Genomic DNA, 27048 nt, shown 5'->3' with positions numbered 1-27048 from the left:
GGGGTGGGGGGTGGGGTGGGGAGAAAAACGCTGTCAGTGGATGTATTTACACAGAACCCCAAATACTTCTCCATCATCTAAAAGGGGGGCGGGATCGAAACAGGGTGGGCAGCAGGAAATTGGAACTCGCTTCCTGCCACACACACAACACGCAGAATTGCAACTGCAGCAGGAAGGGGGAGAGAAGGGGGGGGGCACAGGAGGTTGGAAAGGGTGTGTGGGGGGGGAGAAAATAAATCTGGCAGGACGATAGCGCACCTTTACATTAAATAAAACAATGATAATTGAATAGATTTTTGCTGTATGAAAACTGTATTTCTCTTTTTCTCTTTAATATAAAAACTATTGTCACTGGCACAAAATAGAACAGGTTTTTTTGGGAGGATTATTTTACAACTGCAAAGGGGAGCAGGCTTGCCTGGGTGGCAACGTCAACGACCCCCTCCCCTCCCCTCCCGGCCCCCTCTTGCTGGCTTTGCCCCAGCACGGCCTCCCAACACGCTGCAGTTTTCCTTTTCTTCTCTTTTTTAAATGAAATGTATAGTACAAATATATGTGCAAATGCCCCTAAAAACTTGAGCAAACAATAGTAATAATAATAATAATAATAATTAATAATAATAATAAAAATTAAAAGTTCTTCATCTCATGCAAAGGGCGTCAACAGTCTGTGGCCCATGTTGAGGGTTGGGAATCCGGACAAGACATGGTTCGTGTACATCAAAGGGGTGTGTCTGTGCAAGAGTCTCTTCATCTTGGGAGGGAGGGTTTATTTTTCCTTGTCCGACCCCCCCCCCCCCCGGTCGCTGCCTCCTCCTAGGGCACTGAATTGGAGCGCAGCACAGGGACCTGCTGGGCCTTTGGGGACAGCTTCTCCTCCAAGTCCCTCTCTTGTGCTAAGGCCGCGCCGGCATCTCCTCCCCTGGGCTGTTTGGTCGCGAACTCTGTGATGCTGAAGACGAACTGCAGGCAGCCCAGCTTGATGTAGCTGCCGTGGTGCAGGAGGGCCGTCCCCTCCCAGCCAGCCCCGCTGCCCCCAATGAGGCTGGAGCTGCTGGCTTTGCAGTTGCAGGGCTTGGGGGACAGGCCCTGGGCCTGGGACCGCATCACTGCCGCCTCTTCGCTTGGTGGCTGCTCCTCTTCAGGGGGGGGCGGCTGCAGCTGTTGCTGCTGCTGCTGCTTTCGGCTCTTGTGCCGCTCTGGAATGCAGGAAGAGAGGCACAGTGGGCAAAGGTGGAAAGGGGCATGCGAGAGATTGAAAACAAAACTGCCGGCACCGTAATGCCATTGCACAAATATGTGGTGTGATCGCGTTGGGAACCCTGTGCACAATCCTGGGTGCCTTGCTTCAAAAAGGGGCTGAACCTCCCACCCCCCTCACACCTCAACATCCGATTTAACCATCTGATTTTTAAGCAGAGCACTGTCCGCACACTCACACCAGTGCAGCCGTCTAAGGACTAGAACAAGCTTCCTCAACCTTGGCCCTCCAGATGTTTTTAGCTAGCAGGACCAGTGGTCGGGGATGATTGGAATTGTAGTCTTAAAACATCTGGAGGGCCGAGGTTGAGGAAGCCTGGACTAGAAGCAATGCTTGTGTAAGACAGACAGAGAAATGCATGCAGAGTGGGGGCTCTCCTGCCTATCCAAGTTGCCCTTGTGCAGGATTCCGGTGCTGCTTTGTCTCTGGCGCTCAGGAGAGGCTGCCAACTTACTGATCACACTCTGTACTTTGGCAACCATGCTGCTGGCCGGGACGAGCGCCGTCTTCTCGGAGAAGTCGCATGAATACAGGACGTTGTCCACCGTTGTGCCGTGCTCGCTGTAGTTGAGCAGCTCGTAGTGCTTGGTGTTCTGGGGCAGAGGGAAAGCGAGACAGAGTCACACCCTGGGCGGGAGGTGTTGGTGGCAAGGACGCCCAGAAGGCTGATTCCTTCCTCCCTTCCTTCCTCTCTCTGCTCTTTCAGAAGCAGATCTACCTGCCTCCAAATCAAGCCACTCTCCCGGGCTGCAGCACTGCGCGACTCACCTCGTCGTAGAAGATGCAGGCATGCTTGCCCGAGACGTAGTTGCAGTGACCGTAGTTTGTAAGGCACACGTCCATGTCAGCTCCTGCACAAAGGAAGGAGGGAGACAGAAACTCTCTTGAGCACAGGCGGCTCGGATGCAGCCAGACCTCCACCAAAAGCCACATGAAGCAGGAAAGGACCATGGCAGAAGCCGAGATGAAAGCACACCCATTCCCAGAAGGCTCAGGGTTCCCCCACCACCCCAGTTACTAGCTTCCGGTGAGAGCAGCTGCAGCAACTTGCAAGCAGACCCCGCTTCCCCAGCCAATTGGGCAGCCAGGAGGCTGCTGAGCTGCTCCCCTCCCTTGGTGGGAGGCCAGCTAGTCCCCCAGAGAGTTAGCCCTTGCCTGTCCCAATGTAGAGGGTCCTGTAGCACATGTTCACCGCACTGCCCATCCCCAGCAGAGGGTAGAAGACGGCTCGGGCCTGCACCTCCTTCCTCTGCCCTGGAAGACAGAAAGACGGAATTCATCGAATTGTAGAGTTGGAAGGGATCCCACAAGGGCCGCCTAGCCCAACCCCTCCTCAGTGCAGGATTCACAGCTAAAGAATCCCCGACAGGTGGTCTCAAGAACCAAGCGCTGCCAAGAGGAGAGAAGCCCCCTGGATTTGAACACACCCATTCTCCCTCCCCCCGAAAAACTCCACCAGCCATTTTTCATTTTGCCTTGAGGCCCATAACCAAAGGAGGAGGAGGAGAGGCAGGTTGAAGGTTGCCATTTGCCTTCTCACTCCCCATCCCACCAAGGCTCATCTTTCGGCCAACACCTCTTGAACAAAGCATCGCAGGGCCTGGGTCAGCACCTGAGCAGGCGTGTCACTGAAAGCGAGGCAGCGAGGAGGCCTCTGTGCCCCCAATGCCAGTGGGAAGGAGGTCCCAGGCTCAAACCCCGGGCAAAGGGCAGCAGGGGGACCCCAGAGACCTTGGAGAGCTGCTGCCAGGCAGAGTGGACAACACAGGGCTACGTTAGCTCCCCTTGGCTGCAGATCTGCCCCATTATTCCAGATGTTTTCTACTGGGGGGAGGGCTGCAGCTCAGTGGTTGGCCACTTGCTCAGGGTTCAACCCCTGACAACATCTCCAGGAAGGACCGGCAATGTCCGGTCAGAAACTATGGAGAGCCACTGCTGCCAGTGTGGACAATACTGAACTAGTTGGACCGGCGACCTGATTCGGTATAAGGCAGCTTCCTGTGCTCCTATTTCAAACCTTTATTCAGAACCACGAGGACTAGAATCTTACTTTATTTTTAGGCTGTAGAAGGTCCCAGGGTTGTCCTGGGGGAGTTCCCTGCCCAAACCCTGAGAACCGCTACCAGTGAATGCAAACAATACTGAGTAAAATGGACCAACCATCTAACTTTCAATGATCAGGCCAATGATGCTTCTGTGTTCTGCCAATGCCTAGAGGAAACTTTCTTCTCTGGTGCAGCAGGAAAAACTTGGGGCTTTCTTCCTCTGGTGCAGGCCCTTCCCAAGGAGCCCACTGCTGGCGCCGTCACTTGTTTGCCCCCCTCTCTTTTTCTGCATTTCAACTATTGGGGAGTGTGTAGCAGAAAGGCGACTTACAATTTTAAGACTGTTGTACCCCCAAGAGTAGCGGAGGAAAAGAGGAAGAGGAGGAGAGAGTGCCCGAGTCAACATGGGCACGGGCCTACCTTCTGCATGATTCCCCCCAGGACTGGGCTGGTGGGGACCAGCGTTGCCTGCAAAGGGCTGGACCCTGGAAGCAAACAGCTGATGTATTCTTTGCAAGGCCAGGAACTTGATCAGTTTCTCATCCAGCATGTTTATCTCAATCTCTGCTGACATAAAAGAAGAAGAGACGGTGCTGTTAAGGTGAGGTGCCCTGGGGGGATCAATGAATTAGAATCATAGAATCATAGAGTTGGAAGAGACCACAAGGGCCATCCAGTCCAACCCCTTGCCAAGCAGGAAACACCATCAAAGCATTCCTGACAGATGGCTGTCAGGAATTCAACCTTGTGGAATTGTCAGGAGCAAGACACCCTTTCTAACGGTGCTTTCCTGATAGGCCTAGGGCCACAGAGACACGATACAAGCATTTACCGCGGGTCCAGCTGGGTCACGATCCTGCCTTCCACACCTGGGGGTGGAGGCAAGAGGCAGGCAGGCGATCTAAATGCACCTCTGGCATCACCAGCCGGTGCAGGTGCCTTCATCAAGAGGGTGGGCAAGCAGCAGGCTGGCCCACCCACCCACAGCCTGTGCAAAGGGGGGGGGGGGCAGAGCAGCTTGGCCAGAGAGAATTGGAAGGGCCATGCAGGAGGAGCTCTGCTGAGTTAGGAGGCCCCCTGGGGACGCCTGCAGATGTCGTCACCCCAAGAACAACAAGGAGCTCCCTGCCTGCTTACCCCCCCCCCCCCTTTGTGCAAGGACTCACCTCCGCTGCTGTCCATTAATGCTTTCAGGGAACTTGCGAGGTCCAGCGTGGCTGAAGAGTTGGGAGGGAGCAACGAGGGGGTGGTTAAGATACTTCCTATGGATAAGGTGCTCGGGCTGACCTTACCGTCTAGAGGGAGGAGCAAAAAAGAACTGCTGGGTCAGGATTTACAGGCACACACCCCCTCCCCATATCTCTATCTATTTATCTATATTGTGCAGAGTCAAAACACACTGGCTTCAACGGTGGGTGGGATTTGTCAGAAAGCTGGTGGAAGTTTTGCTTTCAGTCTATTGTTATAGCTTCTTGGAAGTTTTAAATTTATTGTTGTTAAATTTTCTTATAATTTCAGCTTTTTATATTTCTGCAAACCGCAGTGAAGATTTTTGGTTTTTAACCATCAGGCGGTGTATAAATTTTATGAGTAAAAATAAATGAAAGCGGCGGCAGCGTCCCCCAGGACTCAGTCATCCCCGCTGCCCCTTTTAAGGCAGGGCTCCCAGAGACCCCCACCCCCCGTTGCATTGAAGGCCCCCCCCCACTCTCACCTGGAGGCGGTGCTGGTGAGCAAAAGCCATGAGCAGCTCCGATGGCAGAGACCCCGTCACCCACCGCTGCCGCTTGGGGAGGGGTGAGCGCCCGGGTGGCAGTGAGAGGAGAGTCCATCGCCCCCAGGTCCGAGGCCAGCAGAGGCCCAACCTGCGTCTGCACATTCTTCCTCTGCAGAGTGCTGGCAGCTTCCAGGCTGACGCAAGTTGGGATGGAGGCCGGCATGCCTGCCGTTGGCACGGAGCCCCTGTGTGTGCACGAGACTGGCCCCACCGCGTTCTCAGTCTTCACGACAGCCCCCGCCACCATGTGATTGAGGAGCCCGCAGGCTACCGGTGGGGTGGCAGGCCGGGGCCACGGCTGCTGCCGCTGGGACAACCCTGGGAGGGCACCGCTGCCCTGGCCACCAAGCCTCGGGGAGTCAGTCAAGTTGGCGGAAGCAGCATCGCCATATAAATGCGGCCCGTTGATTTTCACCTCTGCGGGGGCGTTGGGGCCATTGGACGTCCCGCTGCAGGGAGACACTTTCTTGGGCCTGTCCGTACACGAGGGGTAGTGGGCATCCTCCTGCAGGGAAGACCCCAAGGAGTTCTGGGGGGCAATGCCAGGTGGGCAGGGCGCCGAATAGAGGGGAGGGAGGCTGGCTTTGTCCGCCACCTGGTAAGGGCCGGCCAGGGAGCCGTCGGCCACGATCACCGGCTTGACGTCCGCCTTGTCCACCTGCTCAGAGTCCCAGAGCGAGGGCATCTGCTTGGCAGATAAGTGTCTCAATATGCTGCACTGCAGAGCGACGACGCTGCACAGCCACTGGAAGGAGAAAGGAATACAGAGTGAGACACTTAGGAGAGGAAGTCTGCAATGAGCGCAACACAAGGTCCTGAAAAAGGGCACCTGAATAGCCCGGCTGATATGGCTTTTTCTTTTTTCTTAAATGTCTGTTTTTTATGTATGTTTACGTTATCTTTTTATATCTTACAAAATGAATATATTTTTTTTATTTTTAAAAATGATATGGCTAGTAGCCCAGCCTAGTCCAACCTGATGCCCCAAGGGAAACCTGCAAGCAGGCCCCGAGCACAAGAGCAGCACTGTCTCTTCCTGCAACTTCCAGCACCTGCTGTTCAGAAGCATTGTTGCCTCTGGAGGCAGAGTATAGCCATTGTGGCTAGCAGCAATTGATAAGCCTCCTTCTCCATAAGAGTATCAGAATGGCCCCACCAGGTCAGGCCAATGGCCCCTCTGAGTCAAGACCCTGTTCTCTAAGGGGCTCCCAAGATGCGTGTAGCAAACGCACAGGGCTAAGGTCTAAGGCAGGCAAGGAAGATGAGCCAACGAAAGCTTGCGGCAGGGCACAACAACCCCAAGGGGAATCCTGGAACTGTCCTGTGTATTCCAAGCAGGCTGCTCGCATCCAGCAAAGTCCCCCCAGGCTCCTCTGTCTACTGGAAGGATGGCCAACCCACAGCTCCAGAGGGAAACAAAAGGGCTTTGCTATGGGAGAAAGACTGAATCTGCAACAGATCTTTTAGCTGCAGAGCACGGATGTGAGACTAGTTTCCCAAAGAGGTGATCTGCCCCGCTTCCAACCCAGATGCCAGCTTGGAGACATCTAAACAGGCAAGGGAGGAGGAAGAATGCCTAACAGACCACCAGGTGCCTGATGGAGAGGTGCTCAGGGCTGGTCGCCCTGCGGCTTGAGAGGCTGCTGTCAGCAGGGCCAGGGCCAAGCGCAGCTGTGCTGAGAGTCTGCTGGCCTCGAAAAGCAGCATCCCTCTAATTCGAAGCTGGGGACGGGACGGGACCCCCCTTTGGCAGGAGTGCAGCCCGTCCTGGAGAGAGGAATCCACCCCGGCCCTTTACCTCTTGCTGCTCTGACTGGGTGGCTAAGTGCTCCGGGCTGCAAAGGTGCTTCAGCGAGGGCTCCTCAGGGACCCCGTTGCAGATGAGCTCCCCGTCTCTGATCGCCGCAGGGGCCAGCAGCGAGGGCGGGATCCGATACTGGGACTTGATGGCATCAGGAACCTGAGGGAGGGCATCGCAGAGAGAGGAGGGGCAGTTAAATCTTCCCAGCCTTGCCTCTCGGCCAAGCCTGGTTGAAGAGCAAGCCAAGACCTGCAAGCTTCAAGGGGAAAAGCTGTCTTCTCCGCAGGCAAGGCTGCCACCTGCTGGTGGACTCATGCAAGGCAGCTTCGCCAAGGAAAGAGCCTGGCGCCTGGAAGCCCGGAGGAAGCTCAGAGGCCGGCCCACCCTCCCCCTCTGCCTTTCATTCAGAGAGACAAACGCAACCCCTTCCCCACTGACCTTCAGCCCCTTCCTCTTCATGGACTGCACCACGCGGCGGTTGGGGGGGTGCTTCTTGTGGACCCGGTTGAGGAAGTCCACCTTGACCACATGCTGGGAGATGGTGTCCTGGAAGCGGTCAAACACTCGGCACCGGTTGCTCAGGGTCATGTTCTTCTGGTTCAGCTGGAAGAGAGGGGAGGGCGCTCATTACAATGCCCCCAGCAACATGGGACAGCACAGCGGGAGGGGAGAGACTCTGCAGACCCAGGAGGGGAAGGTCAACTTACCACCACGTGCTCAATGTGGTTGGGACACATCCACCTGCCCAGGGGCATGGCCGTGAGAGGAGGCTCCAGGCAGTCCATGTGGAAGAGCAGCGGGCAGTAGTCGCACTGGATGAGCGGGGCCACGCGGCAACTCCTGGAAGGGGGAGGGAAAAGCGCCATCACTACACAGAGGAGGGAAGAGAAAGGGAACTTGCGCACTACAACTACCATCTGCCCAACAGCACCGTATGGCTGTGCTGGCATGACGGCTCCAGGCGAGGGAGTCAGCAGCTCTCCAGGGTCTTGGGCAGGAAGAGGTTATCTCCCATTGCCCTTTCAACTGAAGATGAAGGGCGGGGACTGAGCCTGGGGCCTTCTGCATGCAAAGCAGGTGCCTGGCCCCCTGAGAAGCAGGATGTGCCCATGACCCAAACCCACGACCTCCAAATGCCTTAAGTGGGAATCGTGCCGCACCCTGCCCACAGCTGGGGAAAGAGTCAGAGTTCCATGTGAGGCCTTGGGCATAGCCAGGCCAAGAGGGAGTGCAAGGAAGTCCCACAGGCCTGCTGTGACTCCCATCCTCGGCCAAGAAAGATGGCACAGAATGCCATTACAGCCCCCTGCCCAGCCCTGCTCGCCACACCCATACCTGCTGCACGTGAAGCAGACTTTGACCGGGAGGGGGACCAACCCGTTGTGGTCCAATTCGTGCTGTGCTTTCTTGACGTTCTTCCCAGTCGTCTCCTCCTTCCTCCTCCTCTTACTAGTACCTGGGTGGGGGGCGTGAAGACAGATGGAAACGGCCCTGTTATGCCTCAAACGGCTACACCAGTGGTTTCCAAACATCCTTGTTGCATCCCTGCCCCCTTGGTTCCATAAACTGATTCCCATTGTCCCACGCTACCCTACTAAAAATAATTACTCAGAACAGCCACTCAACTAAGGAAGATTAACAATTGACTACACTTTTATTCAAAGTCCAATCAAAACTATTTAGTTTAATTAATTTTAAAAAAACCTGATGAACTTGATCTAGTGATACTAGCTTTTCAACATCTCAAGGGTCATTTACACCTCGCTTGCCTCTTAAAGTCCCCCTGCGCAATCCCACCTGCCCACTTTGGGAAACACTGAGCCAAACTCCCAGTCATGGAGGGACATGAGAGTCTTGATAGGAAGAATCCCTGCCCAAAGGGGAGATGGGCCCCAACCTGTGCTGCGCTACCCATGCAACCAGGCATAGAGTTGCAAGGCCGCCCCCTTCGCAATGGCAATGCCCACAAGCTAAGCCAAGCAGCCCAGGCTGGCCCAGCCTCTTCTGGAGCCCCCGGCGCCAGCTTCTCCCTTCTACTGGCGCCTGTGAAGAAGAAGGGGGGGGGGGGTCCTGGCGCTCACCTGGAAGTGCGGTGGTGCAGGTCAGTTCGTTGGGCAGCTGGAACTGGGTGGGGTTCCTCTCCATGGCGGCGGCGATGAGCAGCTCAAAGGGCCGCTTCAGATGGGTCTGCCCACCGTCTGCCTCTGCTGCGGTGGCAGAGTCATCGTCCACGTCGATGATGTCCTCGTCCACGTCGTTCTGCTCTGAGTTGGGGGTCTCAGTGCTGGCGCTGGAGGTGGGCGTGCCGGGCCGGCTGGCCCTCCGCTCTAGGAGCCGGGTGTGGGAGAGGGTCCGGAGGACGCCGCCGCTTGCCCGGTCCAAGAAGTCCGCTGTGTCGCTGGTGGGGGACGTGGTCCTCTTGCCGGATTTCTCCACCAAGCCATTGACATGGCCCAGCTCCTTCTTCTGCTCCCGCTTCTGCAAGGCACAAAGCAGGCAGGCAGTCTTAACTCAGCAGCCCCAGAGCAGCCGGAGGAAGGGGAAGCATCATCTTCACTGGACAGTCTAAATCAGCGGTCAGTGGCCAAACAACACCCCCCGACTCTCTTATCTGGTCCCTGCAACTCACTTGGGGCCACACCCCAAGCACCTGCCTGGAGATGTCACTGAACTCTGATCGTGCCTCTTGCTTGCTTGGATGGAGGACAGAGAGGGGTACTGTACAAAGGTACGTAGAATTTATATTTGATCTTCCCCTTGCTTTTGCCCTTGGTCCTGCCCAGGACTGGAATCTGGCGCTGGGAAGGTGGTCCGGAAGGCAATGGGACCCCTCAGGCTGAAGAATGACATGTCTTTTATTGGCTTACAGTGGGGGGGGGGGCGGAATCCAAAGTTGGGCCTACTCAGACTCGGGTCCACTGAAATTAACAGATGTGACTGACTTGGGCCTATTCTTCTCAGTGGGTCTCTCAGGAGCAGAACTTGAATGCAACCCATTATTTCTGCTTGTGTCCAACTGATTGGGGTTCAGTGTGGGGAGAAGCCTTGCAGGAATAAAACTGCTTTGACTGCTTGAGATTTATCTCATTGGCGGCATTTATATGCCACTTTCCCCTCCAAGGAGCTCAAGGCAATGCACACAGTTCTCCTCCTCATTTAACCTCCCCACAACAACCCTGGGAGATAGGTTAGGCTGAGAGTCAGTGACTGACTTCCAAGGCCACCTTGATCCCTTGTCCTGACAAAAGGATTCAAGTCATTTAAAGGGGAAAAGGGTCCGTGCTATTCCTGCCTCAACCAAATTCCCTGAAGTGGCCCGGCCCTGCCATTTGGGGAGTTGCAAGCTTGGCCATTCTGAGCTGCCTGCTGGGCTCAGCAGCCAACCAAGTGGGCCGAGGTATGAAAGGACGGCAGGCAGGCAGGGGAGGCAGGTCAAAAGGAACCCCCTAAGGGAAGCATTGGGTGGCCACCTAGGCCCCGAGGAACACACAGCAAAAGATCGAGCCTAAGAACCATAGGAAGCTGTCTCCAATCAGGTCAGGCTCTTTGCCCATCTAGCCTGGCGTGGTCTCCTTTGACTGGCAGCAGCTCTCCTGGGCCTCAGGCAGAGGTCAGCAACTGCTACTTTGGGGGTGGCGATTATGCGGCTGCCCAGACATTGCAGCTCCCAGCTCCCTGCATCGCCAGCCATCATGGCCAATGGACAGGGAAGATGGGAGTCCCACGTTTGAAGGGCCAGGGCGATCCCTGCATTACCTGATCTTTTTAATGGGAGATGCCAGCGCTTCTGCCATGCGTAAGAACATAAGAAGAGCCCCCTGCTGGATCAGGCCCATGGCCAACCTGGTCCAGCACCGTGTTCTCGCAGTGGCCCTCCAGATGCCTATGGGAAACCTGCAAGCAGGACTCAAGTGCAAGAGCACCCTCCTTTCCCGTGGTTTCAGCAACTGGGATTCAGAAGCATTGCTGTCTCCAACTGTGAAGGCAGAGCACAGCCATCATGGCTAGTAGCCATTGATAGCCCTCTCCGTCTTAAATCTGTGCAGTCCACTTTTAAAGTCAACTAGGCTGGTGGTCATTACTGCTTCCTTTTACCACACTGGTTATTTTCTTTTCTTTTTCTTTTAAGAACAGAAAAAAGGCAGAAGCTGGAAATTCTACACTTGGGGAGGGGGGGGGGAGAAGCCAGAAAATCCCTGGACTCTGAATTTCTCTCTCTCTCTCTCTCTTTCACCCAGCCCTGCCAGCAGCTCTTTCCCTCTTCAAGCACACCCTGAAAGCTGGCAGCCCCAGGAGTCAATATTTGCATTCAGCTGGGACGCCCTGCTAGCTGCAGGAAAGGGCAGGCATCTCTGATGACAAGTTGGAGCCTGGCCCAATAACCGCCTCCCTAGCTCTGGCGGCAGGAGGGGGGGCCAGCGTAACTCATCACTGCCCCCCCTCCCGCTGCTATGGAAACAACAGGTCATTCCATTCTCTCCTCTCCCAAGCTAGCCGGAAGGAACTGGGGAGGCTTGGCAATGGGAGCAGCTGGCCTGAAAGAGGGAGAGGCCTGTGCCGTCACAGCCAGCTCCCCCCCCCCCCTGCAAGCAAGCAAGCAAGCAAGCACACACACACGCACACGCACACACACATAACCTGCAATTGGCTGAGCAAGGCAGGGAATGTGGTGGCTCCACCAAATTAGCCTGTCACAGCTATGCTGATCAAGCCAGCGACTTGCACATTTGGCCACATTCTGGAGAAGCAGGTAAAGAAAGGAACGGTTTTCTCATCACCTTCCCTGCCAGGATCAAAGCATGAATTAATTTATCTAGCTTTCCCCGAAGATTTGTGAAGCATTCCCCCCAGCCCTGCTTGAGAAAGACGGGTGTTCGTAATGTGTTGGGAAATATAAAAGCTATTTTTTGGTCTGTGGCAGCCGTATGTCCTCACACCCGCCCCTCCTGAACAAATCTTTCCCCACAGCTGTTTGCAACCCTTTTGTTCTTTCCAGAGAAGGAAGAGGAGGAGAAGAGATTACATCCGAATGCCCAGAAGGTCCGTTCATTCATGGGTGGAGGCGTCTTTACCTTCCGGCGCACGGTACAGCGATGGCACATCCACTCCCCGGGAGGCAACATCTCCTCGCTCAGCGGAGGATTACTGGGAGGAGAGAGGGAAGAAAAGGAGGCCATTATATTTCCAAATGGCAAGGACATGCAAGCCACACCTTCCTTCCATTTAGGCCTGTGCTGGTGAGAGCCTAGGGCCCTACAGATGTTGCTGGACTGCAGTGACCAGGAGCCGGCCATGGCCAAGGACCAAGCATGAGGAGGGGAGTTGGGAGTCCAGCAGCACCTGCAGGAAGGACACAGGTTCCTCAGCCACCAGTTTCTTTTACTTATTAATTAGTAAAAATTATATACTGCTTGCTTGTTAAGGAAAACAACACACCTCTAAGTGGTTAAACATTAAGATGCTTGATTAAAAACAGATATTTTAAAGCATTCGAAAGATGATTTGAAATCAACAGGAGTTAAAAAGAGATACATGCAGTTTTGACATATCTGGGTCGGCTTTGCTAAGCAAAAATGTTTTGAACAGGTACCAAAGAGTGAATGTCAATAGGCAGGGAGTTCCAAAGGACTGGCACCGCCACACTAAAATATTGATGGTTTTAGGGTTTGTTTGTTTTTAAACCACAATAGTGCCAATTGTGCAGATGAAAGCAGCCGAGTGGGTATTTTGAGGTATGGCAATCCCACAAGCAGTGACCCCACCTTGAACTTGGTTTGGCAGCAAATGAGCAACCAGTGCAGATCCCTGAGCAGAGGTGTTCTATATGCTAGCTGGGTCTCCCTCCCGTCAGCAACTCTGCTGCAGCATTCTGCACCAGCTGACCCACCACACTGGCCCCTTTCCCCAGTTACTGCTAGAGCAAAGGACATTTTGTTGTCTGTGACAGCCTTGAACACTTTGCCACATAGCTGACCAATGCAGAAGTGCACCCTAGGATGATGAAGGCAGTCAGACATTGACAAGTTGCACCAAGGATGCATTTCCAGCACCGTGCTTGGAAAGGAAGGCCAGCCTTTGCAATGTGGAACCTCCTCCTTTGTGTGAGGTCTATTTGCATGTGCAGCATGCACACACAGTAATGACAGGTTGTGATCAGGCCGCATTTGGGGGTGGGGAGTCATGCATGAAGTGGGGTAGGGAGAGAGAGATGAAGAAGTTCAGTGCAGGAGAAGATGCAACAGTGCAGGAGGCCCCTCCAGCAGCTCCTTGCTCCCTCTGTGCTTCAGGGCTGAAGAGCTGCTCCATGAAGAGCTGGCTGGCAGCCACCCACCATCCTGACATATATCTAGGTTTCAAAAGGAGTGAATTTCAAATACCACGTTCTGGAATTCTCTGCCACCATAAGTGACTTTAGTTGGGGACTTTGCAAAAGATAGCTGTACTTGCCTTTCACCACCCAAAACAGGGAGCCTTGGAAACACTGCCACCACCTTGAAGGAAGAACAGAGCACACACCACAAACTCAAACACGCACCGCAACGCATTCTATTGGTCACAACAGAATGCTACTTCCAAGCCTAATTCTGGCAGGGCGAGACAACGCTGTGGGCACCAGAGAAGGCCTCTGTGGGCACGACTGTGCTCAAGGGCACCACGCTGGCGACTCCTGCTGTAATCACACATTGTTTCTGTTCTCGATCGTTGCGATTTGATCACAATAATGTTTGAGTACCCTACAAGTGCTCAGTGCCCTTTGACAACAGTTCTTGGCTCCCGATAAAAAGGTTGCCACTCTGCCTCAACGCAGGCAAAGGGAGATGCTAGGCAGGGATCTTGGCTTACCCCAAGACAAAGAAAGAAAGAAAGAAAGAAAGAAAGAAAGAAAGAAAGAAAGAAGCCACCAGGTTCGTTGCAACAGCAAAAGGCGAAGGAGCAGCTGAGCTTCCTGAGTCCCCAACTTCAAAGATCACCACAGCCACAGATCATAATGCTGGCCTCCTATACAGGGCTGCTGTTCTAAAACGACAAGTGAAGCTCTCTGAAATGCAATGAAGTGCTCTGTAAATGCTGAGAATTAGGGCTGCTCCATTTGTTATTGGCTGGAAATATCTACATCCAGGCTTTCCACCGCTAAGGGTCTCCAAGGAGGCACATGCAGCCGGCTCTCATTTCACTATCTTCCTTTTGAACCCTTTCCTACCAGGGAAACCTGTCCAACAAACTACAGTTCCAGGCTGGGGCCAGGCCTTCCCTCATTTGAGCCACGTGCCCAAGTCCTTTCTCCACCAGTGACCATCTCTTTCCCCTCTGCAATGGATCCAAGTGGCAGAAAGAGCGGGGGGGGGGGGTTCACTCCTGGTAGGCACACCACCTAGGCCGGGCTACTATTTGTGGTTCTGCTGCCAGTTGCAAAGGAAGGTGAGAGACGGGACTGAGAGGACACTGAGCAGGAAAAAGTCAAGCCGGGTTTGTGGAGCGTTTGCCTTCTGTATCAAGGCTGTACCGGAAAGCTTTATAGTCTTAAAAACTCACAGATATGCTTCTCTGGAAACTGGTCAATGGATACAGAGACACCTACGACAGGAACCTGGACCCCGAGTACCTCCTGCCTACACCAGATCTCCCAGAAACTTCCTGCTCAGAAATCAAGACACATGAACGAGGCAGGCAGCCATTTTGAGAGCACAGCTCAGGAATCAGGGAGGCGGCAAGTGGACTCTGGAGTGTGTGATTGAGGCAGTCTCAAGAGCACAGTGGAAAATCCACACATCAAACCATTTCTTGAAAGAAAAAACCAAAACCTATACACCACAGCCTGAAGGCTGGAAGCAGTCACAGATGGCCATGCCTGGCTACCTAACCTCCCATGTTCAAGTTTCAAGCAAAGATGCAACAAAACCCCTTGCCCCAATAAGCCTGGTAGGGAGGGCGCTGGGAACACAATAGTAGAGAGTGAGCTGCTTTTAAAAAATAAGTTTCAAAAGACAACTGTAGTAGTACCAGTGAGCAGCTGCCCCCTGGGGCTTGAAGGGCTTGCCAGTTTATCTGTGGGCCTCAGGCAGATTTGGGTGGTTGGGAGGGGGCAGCCAGTCATGATCTGACTGAAGGTTGCCAGCAGCACTGAAGCTGTTGCATCCACCCGCTTGGAGGTATGGCATTGACATTCCAGAGCACGGGGGAATAAAATGCAGCCAGGTAAGAACAGGATCCAGCTTGCAGGAATTAGGGGAAACATCATGCGCCAACACACCTGACCTCAGCGGCTGCAGGCACGCACCCCCCCCCCCAATGCACAGAATAAAAAGGGGTCTGCTGGGAGAGATCAGCTGAAGGCGGTCCAGCTGCAGGGTTACCAGCAGCAAATAATCCCATACTCCCAAGGGCCAGTGGTCAGGCACCATCACCCCACAAAGACCCACAACGGAGGAGATTTTCAAGTTGTCTGCATAGGTGAACTTTATTACAGCAAGCACCTGAGCTACCCCAACATCTCTGCTGTTTGGGGATGGGAGAATGGGAAATGGCTCAGTCGGTTCCGTTTCAAGATTTAGGAAGCTGTGGTGCATTTTGCAGGCCTGCCACCAATAACATCAGGGGAAAAGTGGAAAGGCTCATTCAGACCTCTCATTTCTAAGCCAGGCTACAGCACAAGAGGCCTCGGGGGGCATTCCTGGCTCTGTCAGCGAGTTGCAAACTCAGCGCCTTGCAACTGAGACCCACTGAGAAACACGCAGATATTGGCAAAGTCTCCGTTCTGCAAAACAGCTGTGTGGCACCCGAACCTCTCTCTGCAGCTGCTCCTCAGAGCCTTCTGGGGGGGGGTGTGTGGAAACACCTGCAGGCAAGCTAAACTGGCCACAATCGATCCCTACCGCGAAGCAGCCACCATCAAAACACAGCCACTCCGCCAGTTTTGCTGGCAGACATTTTTCCAAGCTGCAGCTCCCTGCTGCTGGCTGTGACCAGAGAAATGGAGAAGGCCCATCTTTTTTCCGAGAGTCAGATTAATGATCAGGAAACGGCTCCCTTCCCTCCACACAGTGGTGCTCTTTGTCAGGATCCTGCCGGCACAGGGGGGTGGGGAGCCAAGGGAGGAGGAAGCAGCGGTTGTGAGACCTACTGCCTCTCCAGTTTGGTCCCTGAAAAATCCACCTGCCCTTTTAAGAACAACGCCACAATTATGGTGTGCTGGAGTCAGGGCTTTCAAAAGCTTCAAAGTGGTCCCTGGAGCAAAAGCAAAGAAAATAAGAAAGGGGGACACCACTGGAAATCAAATGCAGCTGACAAGACGTTCTTGCATGGAGGCCAAGCAGTTCAGTCTTCTCAAAGTTCAGCTCTTCAAGAAGGCCTCCATGCAGAAAACCACCTTATCCCTATGCCTCATCTCAGGGGAATCCCAGTGCTGGTAATTAGCAGCAGCTTGACTTAAGCTGGCCTGCCCGCACACCTTTGCCCTCTGGCCTAACTGGCTGAGGTGTTCCTGAAAGCTAGCAAGGGTGGCTGTGCTTCACCTCCTCTGATATGGCCATCCTCCAAAGGCTAAATATAGGCTGCAAACCAATACTGGGGGCGGGCGGATGAAAGGCAATATTTAAATGAAATGCAATATGCCATTGCTGCCTGTGCGTACTGAAAAACCACAAACCTTTCAGAAGCATGCTGAAAACAAGAAGGCCGGTACATCAGATACCTTCCCACAACAAACCACTACCTAACAAGCAAGCATGCTACTAGCCACCCTGGGTTTCATGCTGCCAGTGCCCTGGCATTTACTAACAATGTGCTCCTATCTCTCTCTCTTGCGTCCAGCCTGCTTTCAAGTAAGGCACAGAACTCCCCAGGGCAATCCAACCAAGCTGGTGATTCTTCATACTGCTAGGCCGCCTTTTTTACTACTTCCCAGGAAGCAAGCCTTTCCTCTTCCCGGCTGGACACAAAGGAGTTCCTGAAAGAGCTGCCCAATACTAAGCGCCTGCTTTGCAACCAGACCACAGCAGGATGCCACCTGCCAGGCAACCCAGGAAGTACTGTTCTGCTCTCAGGCTCCACACACATACCCCTACCACAGCAATTTCCAGCTCACTCTCAACAACTGGGAAAAGGGCAGTACAGGATACCTGACTTCCAATCTGCAGCTGGAAGATTTGCATTCTTTTTTTTTTAATGGCATGATTAACATGTGCTGAATGCTTCCTGGGAAGTCCAATGTTCCCTCTTCTGGCACCTCCTTTGGCAAACTTTTTACCAACAAGAACTATTTGCACAGCACAGCACAGCACAGCCACACACGCACACACACACTATCACACACCCGGCCCCAAACATCCATCCACATTTGCTCCAAGCCCTACAAACCATAGGTTCCAAGCAGGCCGTCCCATTCTGCCCTCGGATCTGCGACAGGCCCGTTTGCCACAGAGGAATCAGTCCATGGGCAGCACAGAGGATCTTCAGCAGGAAGCAAAAGTGGCTGTGCTGTGCTGGCCATGCCAAGTTACCAAGTCAAGAGCACAGATTCCAGAGCCTCCACTCAACAGAGATGCATACAGCCAAGCCAAGAGCTCAACGTGGCAAGACTCTGCTGCTCAAGGGAGGCTTCCACCCTGGGATCCAATATCCTCACTCAGTCCCAGAACAAAAAAGTGTTGTTATATGCTCTCAATTAACTGAACCTTTTGCCAAGCCCAGTTTGGCCTTTGTGGTCAGGGAGCCTGCCAAGACTGATGCCTCAGTTTGTGTCCTCCTTTTTTGCCATCGTTAAATTCACAAAAATCTTCTTGGGGGCTATTGCTTGTCTCTTCCCTGAAGGCTTCCATTATTCTACACTGGGTGGGTTATAACAGAGGACCACGGAGCAGTCTGCATTCTGAATGGTGTCCAGCACACCCATGAGGCTCACCAGCCCAGCTCCTGTGGGCTAAGGGACTATATTAAACTTGGAGAAGTGCCATAGCTCAGCAGCAGAGCATTTGCTTTGTGTGCACAAGCAGTGTTCGAAACTCTCGTTGTTCTAGGCGCATTTTGTGACAGGCAATTGCATTAGTGCGAGCAGTTTCAGAGCTCTGGGTGTAGTACTTTCAGATTAAAACTGCGGAGTGGAAGGATTTTCTGCCTCCCCACTTCCAGTTACTCTCTGAAGACTGGAGATGAGACCCTCATAAGAATATTAGGGGTGGGCGGACAGGGGAAGGACTAACCATGTGAAAAATGAACACAATATTTTAGCTGCAGTTCATTTTCAGCTTTGTATTCTTGTTATAAAAAGTGCTCCGAGACATTCCGTTGCTGTGCCCATAGGTTTAAGGTGCCATTTAGCTCCTAGCTTTCGTATCTCTTTTCAATCCCCGACAGCTATCCAGGTAGCGCTGGTGAAAGTTCCCATGCTCCCAGATTGAAGATATTTCTGAGCTAGATGGGCCATGGGTCTGATTCAGTGTAAGGCAGCTGCCAAGGTTCCCAACACCAAATGAGACAGACAACTCACCTAACACAATATGGGGTGCCCTGCACAGAAGCAGCTCTTTGGGGGCTTCCACGCTGAAATGTTTGTCAGCTGAGATCCTTTAACTACGAGTATTGGGAGCTGAGCCTATACCAATGATGGAGAAACTGTGGCTCTTCCAGGGGCTACTGGCCTCCATCTCCCAGTAGCCAGCAGGGCCAATGGCCAGGAATGATTGTGGAGTTGTAGTCCAGTAACATGTGCGGGGAGGGGCCCACAGGCCCTCTACCTCTGTTTAATAGGCAGAGCATGTGCTTTACCACTGAACGCCAGCCGCGCCACAGATACTGTTCCCTGACAGATGTGCCTGTATGTGCTTTGGACTAATTTTCGGGGGAGCTTGTGAGGAAAAGGGGGCTCTTGAGAGCTGCAAGAGGTCGTCCGATGAAGCACCAGGCACGGTGGACTCCTGCCCCTGCCCCCCAAAGGCAGCGGCTGAGGGCAAAGAAAACCCGGTTCAAGTTACAATGAGCCTGGATTCTTAATTGCAACCACTCGCTTCCAGAGGCCCAAGATGCATGCCGGCGCCAACAGACCGACCTGGGTGCTTATCCGATTGCCCAGCCTCAGACAGGGCCCTTTTGTGCTAAGTTCCGCTTCTATAAAAGGCTTCTGAAGTTACACATTTTGCTTTTAGCTGCAGCTAAATGATGCAGCTCTCAGTCTGTTTGATTCCTTTTTCCCACAGCCTGTAAACAAGGGTCAAAACCCACCCTTCCTTATTATTTTTAAACCAGAGTTTATGACACCTGGAAGCTACAGAATCCTTGGTCTTTCACCTGCCTTGGACTGATTTAATCAGTTAGTCCTCCAAGGGCTTCAAGTATGATAGGATCCACTCCTACCCTGAAGCACTATGGGAACAGAACCCACAAAATGAAGACACATGCTAGTAAACAAAGGCAGTTTTCAAACATGGCTCTTCTCCTTTACCACAGCAAACTTCAGAGAAGGGAGCTTGCTTCTGTAACATTCACGTAGAATAACTTTGCTCAGTCTGCCCACGAAAACATTTCATTTTTGCACACACTGTCTTCTGCAATCAATAAATGGCCCACACATCTTTTGATCAATGACCAGCTGAATATGTCAACTTGGTTCACTGAAAACCATCACGGGAAGGAAAAACGGAAGTCGCCACTCAATAGTCACGGTGATGACCATCACCAGCCGAGTCTGTTCATGACCAAGTAAATTTCCAGGCTTCATTACTGTAGCACACTCTTTACCTGGGCTGCCCTTGAAGAGCCTGCAAACATTCAGCTGGTGCAAAATGCAGGTACCAGATACTGGCTGTGATTGGATGCTCAGGAGCATATGACTCTAGAAATGATGTGAGCTGCACTGGTTGTTGCTTTGTTACCAGACTCAATTCAAAGTGCTGCTCCTTGCTTATAAAGACCTAAATGGCTTGGGGCCTAGCTGCTGGAAAAACACTCTGTCCTCCAACACAGCCATCACATTTAACAAACAGGGGCTGCTCTAGGTGCCCTCATCTGCTGATTTCTGGCATGAATTTACCAGGAGAAGGGTCTTTTCAGAGGTGACACCAGCTCTGTGGAATGCCCCCCCCCAAGGGAGGCTTGCCTAGCTCCTTCAGGTGTCAGGTGGGAAACCTGGCATTTTCCAATACGTTTTGAGATTGGCCGAGATTGCGATTGCTATTACAGTAACTTCTTTCTGTGTTGCCGAGTACTGCTTCTTCTTTTCCGATTATTTATTTTGTTTAATTTTGCTTCTGGCTGTGTTGTTAATTGATGTGCAGAGTTCATTTATGAAGAAAGGGTGGAGTATTCTTTTTATAACTTACACTGATGTAACAGAGTATGTGAAAGGGAAAAGCTGCATTTGAAAAAGATACTTGATGAAACTCTGTCTCTTTAAGGTGATATAACAGCAGACGGTACTGTGAACCCAGAAGGTTATCCTTGTTCAAAACTGTTCCCTTTAATGCTGTGTGTGTATAACTAATAGCTGGCTCTTTGCAGTAATGATTCTGAATGAAGGCTTGATCGCTATAGGAGAAAATGCAACATCACTGATAGGAATGATATAGAGACTATGAAACCAGAGACTTGGTTCATTACATGAAATCAATGTGCATTTCCTGCCACCCATAACTCCTATGCACAACTTCTCCTTTCCAAAGGCATCTTGCCATCACCGGTAGCCAATCACAAAAGCCTTCCCAGATCTTTCTACTTCCTTCAGCCTCCCTTCTGCCCCCTTTGTTTCTCTATGGGCCCTCCAGGCAGGCTTGCCCTTTTCCTGGGATTCTAACAGCTCACTCAGCGCCTGCCAAGGAATCTGACTGGCTTGGCCAGGGACCCTCCTGCCTGCCACAACAAGCTGTGACATTAGGCAGCCCAGCCAACCGCTTCCAGCTTCAAAGACATAAAACCCCCTCAGTGCACTCGCCATAGATATTACTGGTGTTAACAAAGAGGAAAACTGAGGATGCAAAGCTTCTACCTACCACAGGTCCATTCAGTCCACAACTATCTATTCTGATGGGCTCCTGCTCTCCAGGGTCTCTGGCAGAGAACTTTCTCAACACCTGCTGTCACAATCCAGGAGCCGAATATTTGCTCCACAACCAAGCATACAGCCCCTCCTAGCAAGCTGAAAACCATAAGGAGTCATTAGCTGACAGCCGCTGATGTTAAAGGAATCTGCACACTGAAGAGCCTCAAGCAGGCACCAGAAAACCATTTGGGAAATTCTTTCTCCTATACACACCTGGAGCAATGCCCTGTGTGCCACACTACACATTTGAAACAAGGAGGAGGAGGAGGAGGAGAGCAATAAAATATTCAGGCAAGTCTGCTGGATCAGGCCAATGAATCCTACGTTCACAAACAGTTGCCAACCAGATGCCCCAATGGAGCACAACAACACTCGCCTTTCCTGCTGTTTCCAGCAACTGGTATTCAGAACCATTGCTGCCTCCAACCAAGGTGGCAAAGCAGAGCCATCACGCCTGTTAACCATCATAGCCCTCTCCTCCATGCATTTCTCTAATCTTCTTTGGTATTAGGTAGGGCTGGGAAATCAGAAGACAGCCACTGCCAGTCAGTGCAGACAAGGGGTGGGAAACCTTTCTGGCCTGGTAGGCCAGATCCTCATCTTCCCCTGCAGGGCAACCCCCCTATCAGTCACCTGACGTCATAATGGCATCAGGTGATTGACACTTGTCAAAGTCCCCTGGGCAGCACTTCCCAAATGCCTGATAACCAGACGATATGATGTCAGGTGTAGGGCAAGCAACTGTGGCTTGCCTGAAATGGCTTGATGGGCCAAGTGCCGAGGCCTGGCAAGCAGGATTAGGCCTGTGGGATGAAGGCTCCGTGCCCCTGGTGTAGACAATGATGAGCTAGATGAACCAATGGCTCAGCATAAGGCAGCTTTCTATGTTCCTAGGGCCAAATGACAGGTTGAAAAAATAAAAACAAATCAGAACCATAAAGTATTAATAAACCTGTCAACACTGCTTCTATGTGACGACAGGAGGAAGCGAAGACCTTCTTCCAGGTTTGTATAAAGAATGGAATGGAGACAGGCAGAGTGAACAGTAAAGGCAGAGGCAATGAACTCACATGAAGGCAGTGAACACCCAAAGGCTGCCCTAGGGAAGCAAGGAGAATGCCCAGTCCGTGTGAGGCAAGGAAGTAAGTTATGCTATTTCAAACCACTGCAGATGGCACAAACAAAATAAGAGCACGCTGGACTCTGCAGTTGCTTTGCCAGGTCTTCATTTTGAGAGAAGCTCACTCTAGCTCTTTAAAAATGACAGCCCGATAATGAGGCGCTGAGTCAAAAAACCAGACAGAGGAGGCTGATCCAGTGCCCTCCAAGCAGTAACCTGAGAAGCTAGCAAGCAGTCCCCAGAAAGGAGACAGAATCACAGAAATAATTTGGAATGGAGACACATTTAAGTTGGTGGGGGAGGAACCTGGGCATGACCATTTAAATTATCTTACATTATATTCACTTTCACCATAGGCCTTGCATTGCTACAGCGATCCTTACTTGAGAGCCAAACAGGAAGCTATAAATGGGATTTGACCCAGATGGATGGCATGGTTCACTAAGTTCGGAGGAGGCTTTTACATCCTGGAGAAAAGCCAGTTCACCTGCCCCGCATTCTGCAACTGCCACTGATTTATTTGTTTGCTAGTTACCTGTTTTACACAGTAAACCACCTCCCCTTCACCGACATTCTTGTAATTCCTCAGTGAAATCACAGTTGGTGGTCATGAGGGGGACGTGGCCTTTGGTGAGCTGAGCTCCACCGCAAGATTATAAATTCACTTGGGAGCACAGGGAGGGAAAGGAGGTGTGTATGTGAGAGAGAGGGGGGGGGGAGGGAGGGAGGGAGGGAGGGAGAGAGATGATCTAAGAGGGGAAAAGGAGACTAGATGTGTATAAGCAAAGGTCTGAGTGGGGGAATCAAAATAAAGTTCCAGATAAACAGCTCCTACTTGGCATTTTCAAAATATGCTACTTGTACCTCCAGATGCAGTTCACCTGAGGGCCACGAAAGCATGCATGTACTGCACTGTTTACTAGACCCCACTAGCTATTTGCAAGCAGGCTGGCCCAGGCATGCACAAAAAGCTTAAGATTAAACAGCAGCAGCAGCAGCAGCAGCATGCTCTCAATATATAAGAGAATATTTTAACTTGCTTGAACTAAGAGTGGAGTGAATACAAAGGAGACAACAGATGGGATGGAGATGTGGGAAAGTCTTTGGTTCAGATTTCCAAGAACCACAAAACAAGCTGGGTTCCCTCTCTTTTTCATCCTGGTCTACCTCACAGGGTTATTGTGAAGATAAAAAAGGCAAAACAATCAGTGCACTAAGCAGCTCACTGCAGTCTCCTGACGTTTTTGCATAGAAAGCCTTGAGTACCTAACACAAGCAGAACACAGCCTGAGCCGAAGGGGAGAACTATCAGTGCCAGAGCTCATTCCCAACTGTAACCCTTCTGGTACAAATTAAACCACAGAGGACAAGCCAGACCCCACAGCTCAACTCCAGCTGGAAAGAGCAAAGAACGACAGACAGTCCCTATCTCTCTCTGACTGGCACTCCTAATGCTTAGAGCTGCCTTTGACAACCTGGTGCCCTCCAGATGTTTTGTTGGACTACAGCTCCCATCAGCCACAGCCATCCTGGCCAGGCCAAAAGGCACCAGCTTGGCAAAGGTTGCGTTCAAATGCCATTTATGTTGCATAAGGGGCAAGACAGACTCTGAGACAAAACAAAACACGTATGCCCTCATTTTCCAGATGGTGCAGCTATCCCCTCCCTTCCATCCAGAGTCCACAAGTTTGCTCACCCTGGTGCCTTTCTTCTTTTTCTGGAAATCAGCCATAGACTTCCTCCTGAGCTTGGAACTGGAGAGGGGGATTACCCTGTCCTCCCAGGCTGCAGAAACACTCCAAGCCCCTCCCAGCCTCAACATGATGTCCGCTTCTCCCTTCAATTTATTTATTTTCGAAGGAGTGGGTGAGCATAGAATCAAAACGACCTCAAATTTTGACTAGTTAGAGAGAACATATTTTCCCCAAATCCATTACTGCACCTCTCTCTCCCTCTCTCTCCCACCCTTTCCAAATTTGGGTAAGGTTCTGAAGTCCAGCTGCCTACTGCTCTTTGCTACAAGAGGATACCCAAAAGGAACTGTGTGATTCAATGGCAATGGCTCAGTTATTTCCAGTGCTTTAAATGCAAAAATGTTTGCTTGAACCTGAAATCCTAATCCATTTGCATCTGAGCATGGAGGGAAACAGGCTCAATACCCATGAATGCAGGAAGTTTAATGCCACAGCAACCAGACAAACTGCAAAAAAATCCAGTGCATAAAATCGGGGGGGGGGGGAGGAATAAACAAAAGCGTATGATAAAGATGGCTGCACCCACCCACCCCCAATTCAGTGTAAGAGCCACACACTTTCAGCAGGGGAAGCTCACAGCAGTCTTTAACCATCCCTAGTGAAGTGACCATGATGGAGACAGACATGGATGCAAAGCCTCAAGCATCTTGCTTGCCAGGAGGCAAAATGGCTGATGCACACGCAAAAGCACAGGGCAAACCAGTCTCTGTTCACCAACAGGAAGGCCGCCTGTGCTCTGCTGATGGTGTGTGTGTGTGTGTGAATATTCCAATGAGGAACCAAAAGAATCCACACCACTGCTATTAATTGTAGAGCTGTCTTCCTCAACCAGAGTAGCCTATCAGCAGAATAAACAGGAGAATTTGTCCTAAGATGCCTTGCCCCCTTCCCTCTCAGTTGAAGGGTGGGGACAGGCTGCCATACCAGGGCAACATACTCACACGCTCCCCCAGAAACCTCCAGTCTGGATAAGGGCATGGTTTTCCCCTTGTTTAGGAGCTCAATAACTCTGCCACATCCGCTTAAGAACCTCACAAACAGCTTTCTCCCCCTCCTTGATCATTAAGTCAAGATTGTGTATATAGACACAACAGCCCCACAATACAGAACCAGGCAACTAATTCAGTTCCAGCAGTGAACCATTAAAACAAACGGAAAAAGCAAAATGCAGCAAGAGTTAAGGATTCCCCTTTGCCAGCCTCTGCGTTTCCCCAAGCGCTTTCAAGGTTTTGCCAACAAGTGAGATCCTGAAGAGTCTGGCCAATAAGACCGGCTTCCTTTTATGGACACCCACTTCCCTTTCCTTACGCAACAGAGGGGGAGAGAATAATAATAAAGGTTAGCTTGCCCGTGGCAAGCTCCCCAGGGCCTAAACATGCTAGCCCAGAAGTTAACAGCTAACCAAACAGACCACAAACACACCGTCCTTCCCTGGGCCTCGATTATCAAGGGCTCAGGCCTAGCAGCCACTGAGAACACGGAGGGGGCTCCCCAGGGCCGGAACAATGGGCTCGGAAACCTGCAAACCAGCTCTCCCCACAAGCATCCCAACAATTTGGCAAATCAACAAAAGATGCGGAAGGAGGGAGGGAAGGAGCAGCCCGATCCTGAGGGCCCCCAATGCCTGTTTCCTCGGGAGGAAGCTTGCACGGAACTGCAGCAGGCACGGAGCCCTGCCCTCTCCAGGGTGGCCTTGGTAGCCTGCCCCCCCCCCCCCCGCTTTGCTGCAAGGCAGCGATCGCCCCAAAGTCTGGGCGGGAGCCAGGCGGAGAGAGCGAGCGAGCGAGCGGTCGGCTGGGGGCCGGCCGGGAAAAGGGGGCTCGGGCACCGATCGCAGCATGCAAAGGGGGCGGGGCGGGGGACGGACGGCGGCGGCACCCGAGGAGACCAGATGGGCAAAATGGCGCTGGGAATAAAATGCAACAATTTCAGGCAGGTCGCCATGTTGTCAGGAGCGAAGCGGGGCCCGGCTGGGAGAAAAAGAAAGCCGCGAGCGAGCGAGCGAGCGAGTCAGCGAGGGCGGAGCGCCGGAGCGCGTCGCCTGTGGCCGGCGGGGAGGGAAAAACAACCACCACCCAGCAACAAACACCAGGAGCCGGTCGGGCCCGACGAGTTTCCGCCCGCCCGCGCAAAACACAGAGAAACTGCCCGCAGCGCCGCGCGAGAGATTATAACGGGAACTTTCCGCGGGGGTGGGGAGAAAGCGGAGCACGAAAGACGCGGCAAGCCGGAGCGACCCCGAATTGGCGCAGAGGAGGAGGAGGAGACTCCGAAATCGGCAAGAAACAGCAGGGCATGGATACTACGGGAGGTGGAGGGAAGGGAGATTTGGAATGACTCCGGATCGGCAAAAAAAGGAAAGAAAAGTAAGCGGGGTTTGCAGGGAAGCTGGCATGCAAATGGATGGAAGGAAGGAAGCGGCAAGGGGGAAGGGATGGATCATGCGAAGGCGGGGATGGGTGGAAGGAGGACCCGGAGTGACTCCAAATCGGAGGGGGGGGCGCGTTTCTCTCTCCTCTCTGTCTCTCACCAGCATTGGAGGTGGAAGGCGGCGGGGCAGTGGTCGCAGCAGAGCAGGTCGCCGCCTTCCTTGCAGCTGTCGCAGCTGTCGTGGTTGGTGGCGCGGCCGCTCCGGCGCTGCTGCTGGGCCGAGTGGTGGTGCTGATGGGCCGGGTGGTGGTGCTGCTGCTGCCGGTCTCCGCCGTGCGAGGGGTGGTGGTGCTGCTGCTGCTGCTGGTGGTGCGCCGGGTGGTGGTGGTGGTGGTGCGGCGACGCGTGGTGCTGCTGGTGGTGGTGGTGCTGCTGCGGGTGGTGGTGGTGCTGGTGGTGGTCCCCGCCGCGGTCCGGCCGGCGGCTCCGCTTCTCGCTGCCTCCCGCGCCGGCGCCGTCGTCGCTCCGGGGAGGCGCCAGCAGCGCCTGGATTTGCTGCCATGTCGGGGAAAGAGGAAGAAAGGGGTGAGCGGGATGGAGACCGGAGGAAGGGGAGCAAGAGGGGGCCATGGGGGGAAGGGGCCCCTCCCGCCGCCGCCGCCGCCGCGCGCCCTCGCCCTCCCCCCCCCTCCGCTCACCTCCATCAGCCCCCCGGACGTGTCCAGGTCGTAAACCACCGTCTTGGCCTCCATCCTCTCCCACATCCAACAACGGCGCCGCGCAGGGCCGGCGGCGGCCCCGGCGGAGGGCGGGCGGGAACCGGGGCGGGGGAAGGGAGCGCCGCTGCCGCCGCCGCCCCTGGCGCTGCTCCTCCGGCTCCTCCCGGTCGCT

General features: G+C 53.0%; 1 protein-coding gene across 4 annotated transcripts; it reads right to left on the bottom strand.

Moving 5' to 3' along the window:
• Positions 1-289: 289 nt before the first annotated feature.
• PHF12 (PHD finger protein 12) lies at positions 290-27048 on the bottom strand. 4 transcript variants are annotated; one of them, XM_033172566.1, is made up of 16 exons: positions 26856-27048; positions 26625-26712; positions 26318-26429; positions 11957-12029; positions 8966-9362; positions 8220-8340; positions 7592-7724; positions 7323-7487; positions 6882-7043; positions 5021-5828; positions 4473-4601; positions 3727-3870; positions 2417-2515; positions 2030-2112; positions 1716-1854; positions 290-1199 (listed from the first exon to the last, which is right to left on the bottom strand). In XM_033172566.1, the coding sequence occupies exons 1-16, from the start codon at positions 26919-26921 to the stop codon at positions 817-819; spliced, it is 3102 nt and encodes a 1033-aa protein (XP_033028457.1). In that variant the 5' UTR covers positions 26922-27048; the 3' UTR covers positions 290-816. The 4 variants fall into 4 exon arrangements, with proteins under 4 accessions (XP_033028457.1, XP_033028455.1, XP_033028456.1 ...); XM_033172564.1 differs by lacking the exons at positions 26625-26712; positions 26856-27048 and having other exon boundaries at positions 3727-3873; positions 4473-4523; positions 26318-26448; XM_033172565.1 differs by lacking the exons at positions 26625-26712; positions 26856-27048 and having other exon boundaries at positions 4473-4523; positions 26318-26448.

Source organism: Lacerta agilis, chromosome 15 (assembly GCF_009819535.1).
Source record: "Lacerta agilis isolate rLacAgi1 chromosome 15, rLacAgi1.pri, whole genome shotgun sequence".
Taxonomy (NCBI): Eukaryota; Metazoa; Chordata; class Lepidosauria; order Squamata; family Lacertidae; genus Lacerta; species Lacerta agilis.
The sequence above is the reverse complement of the archived record's forward strand: the minus strand, read 5'-3'. Positions and strand labels throughout refer to the sequence as shown.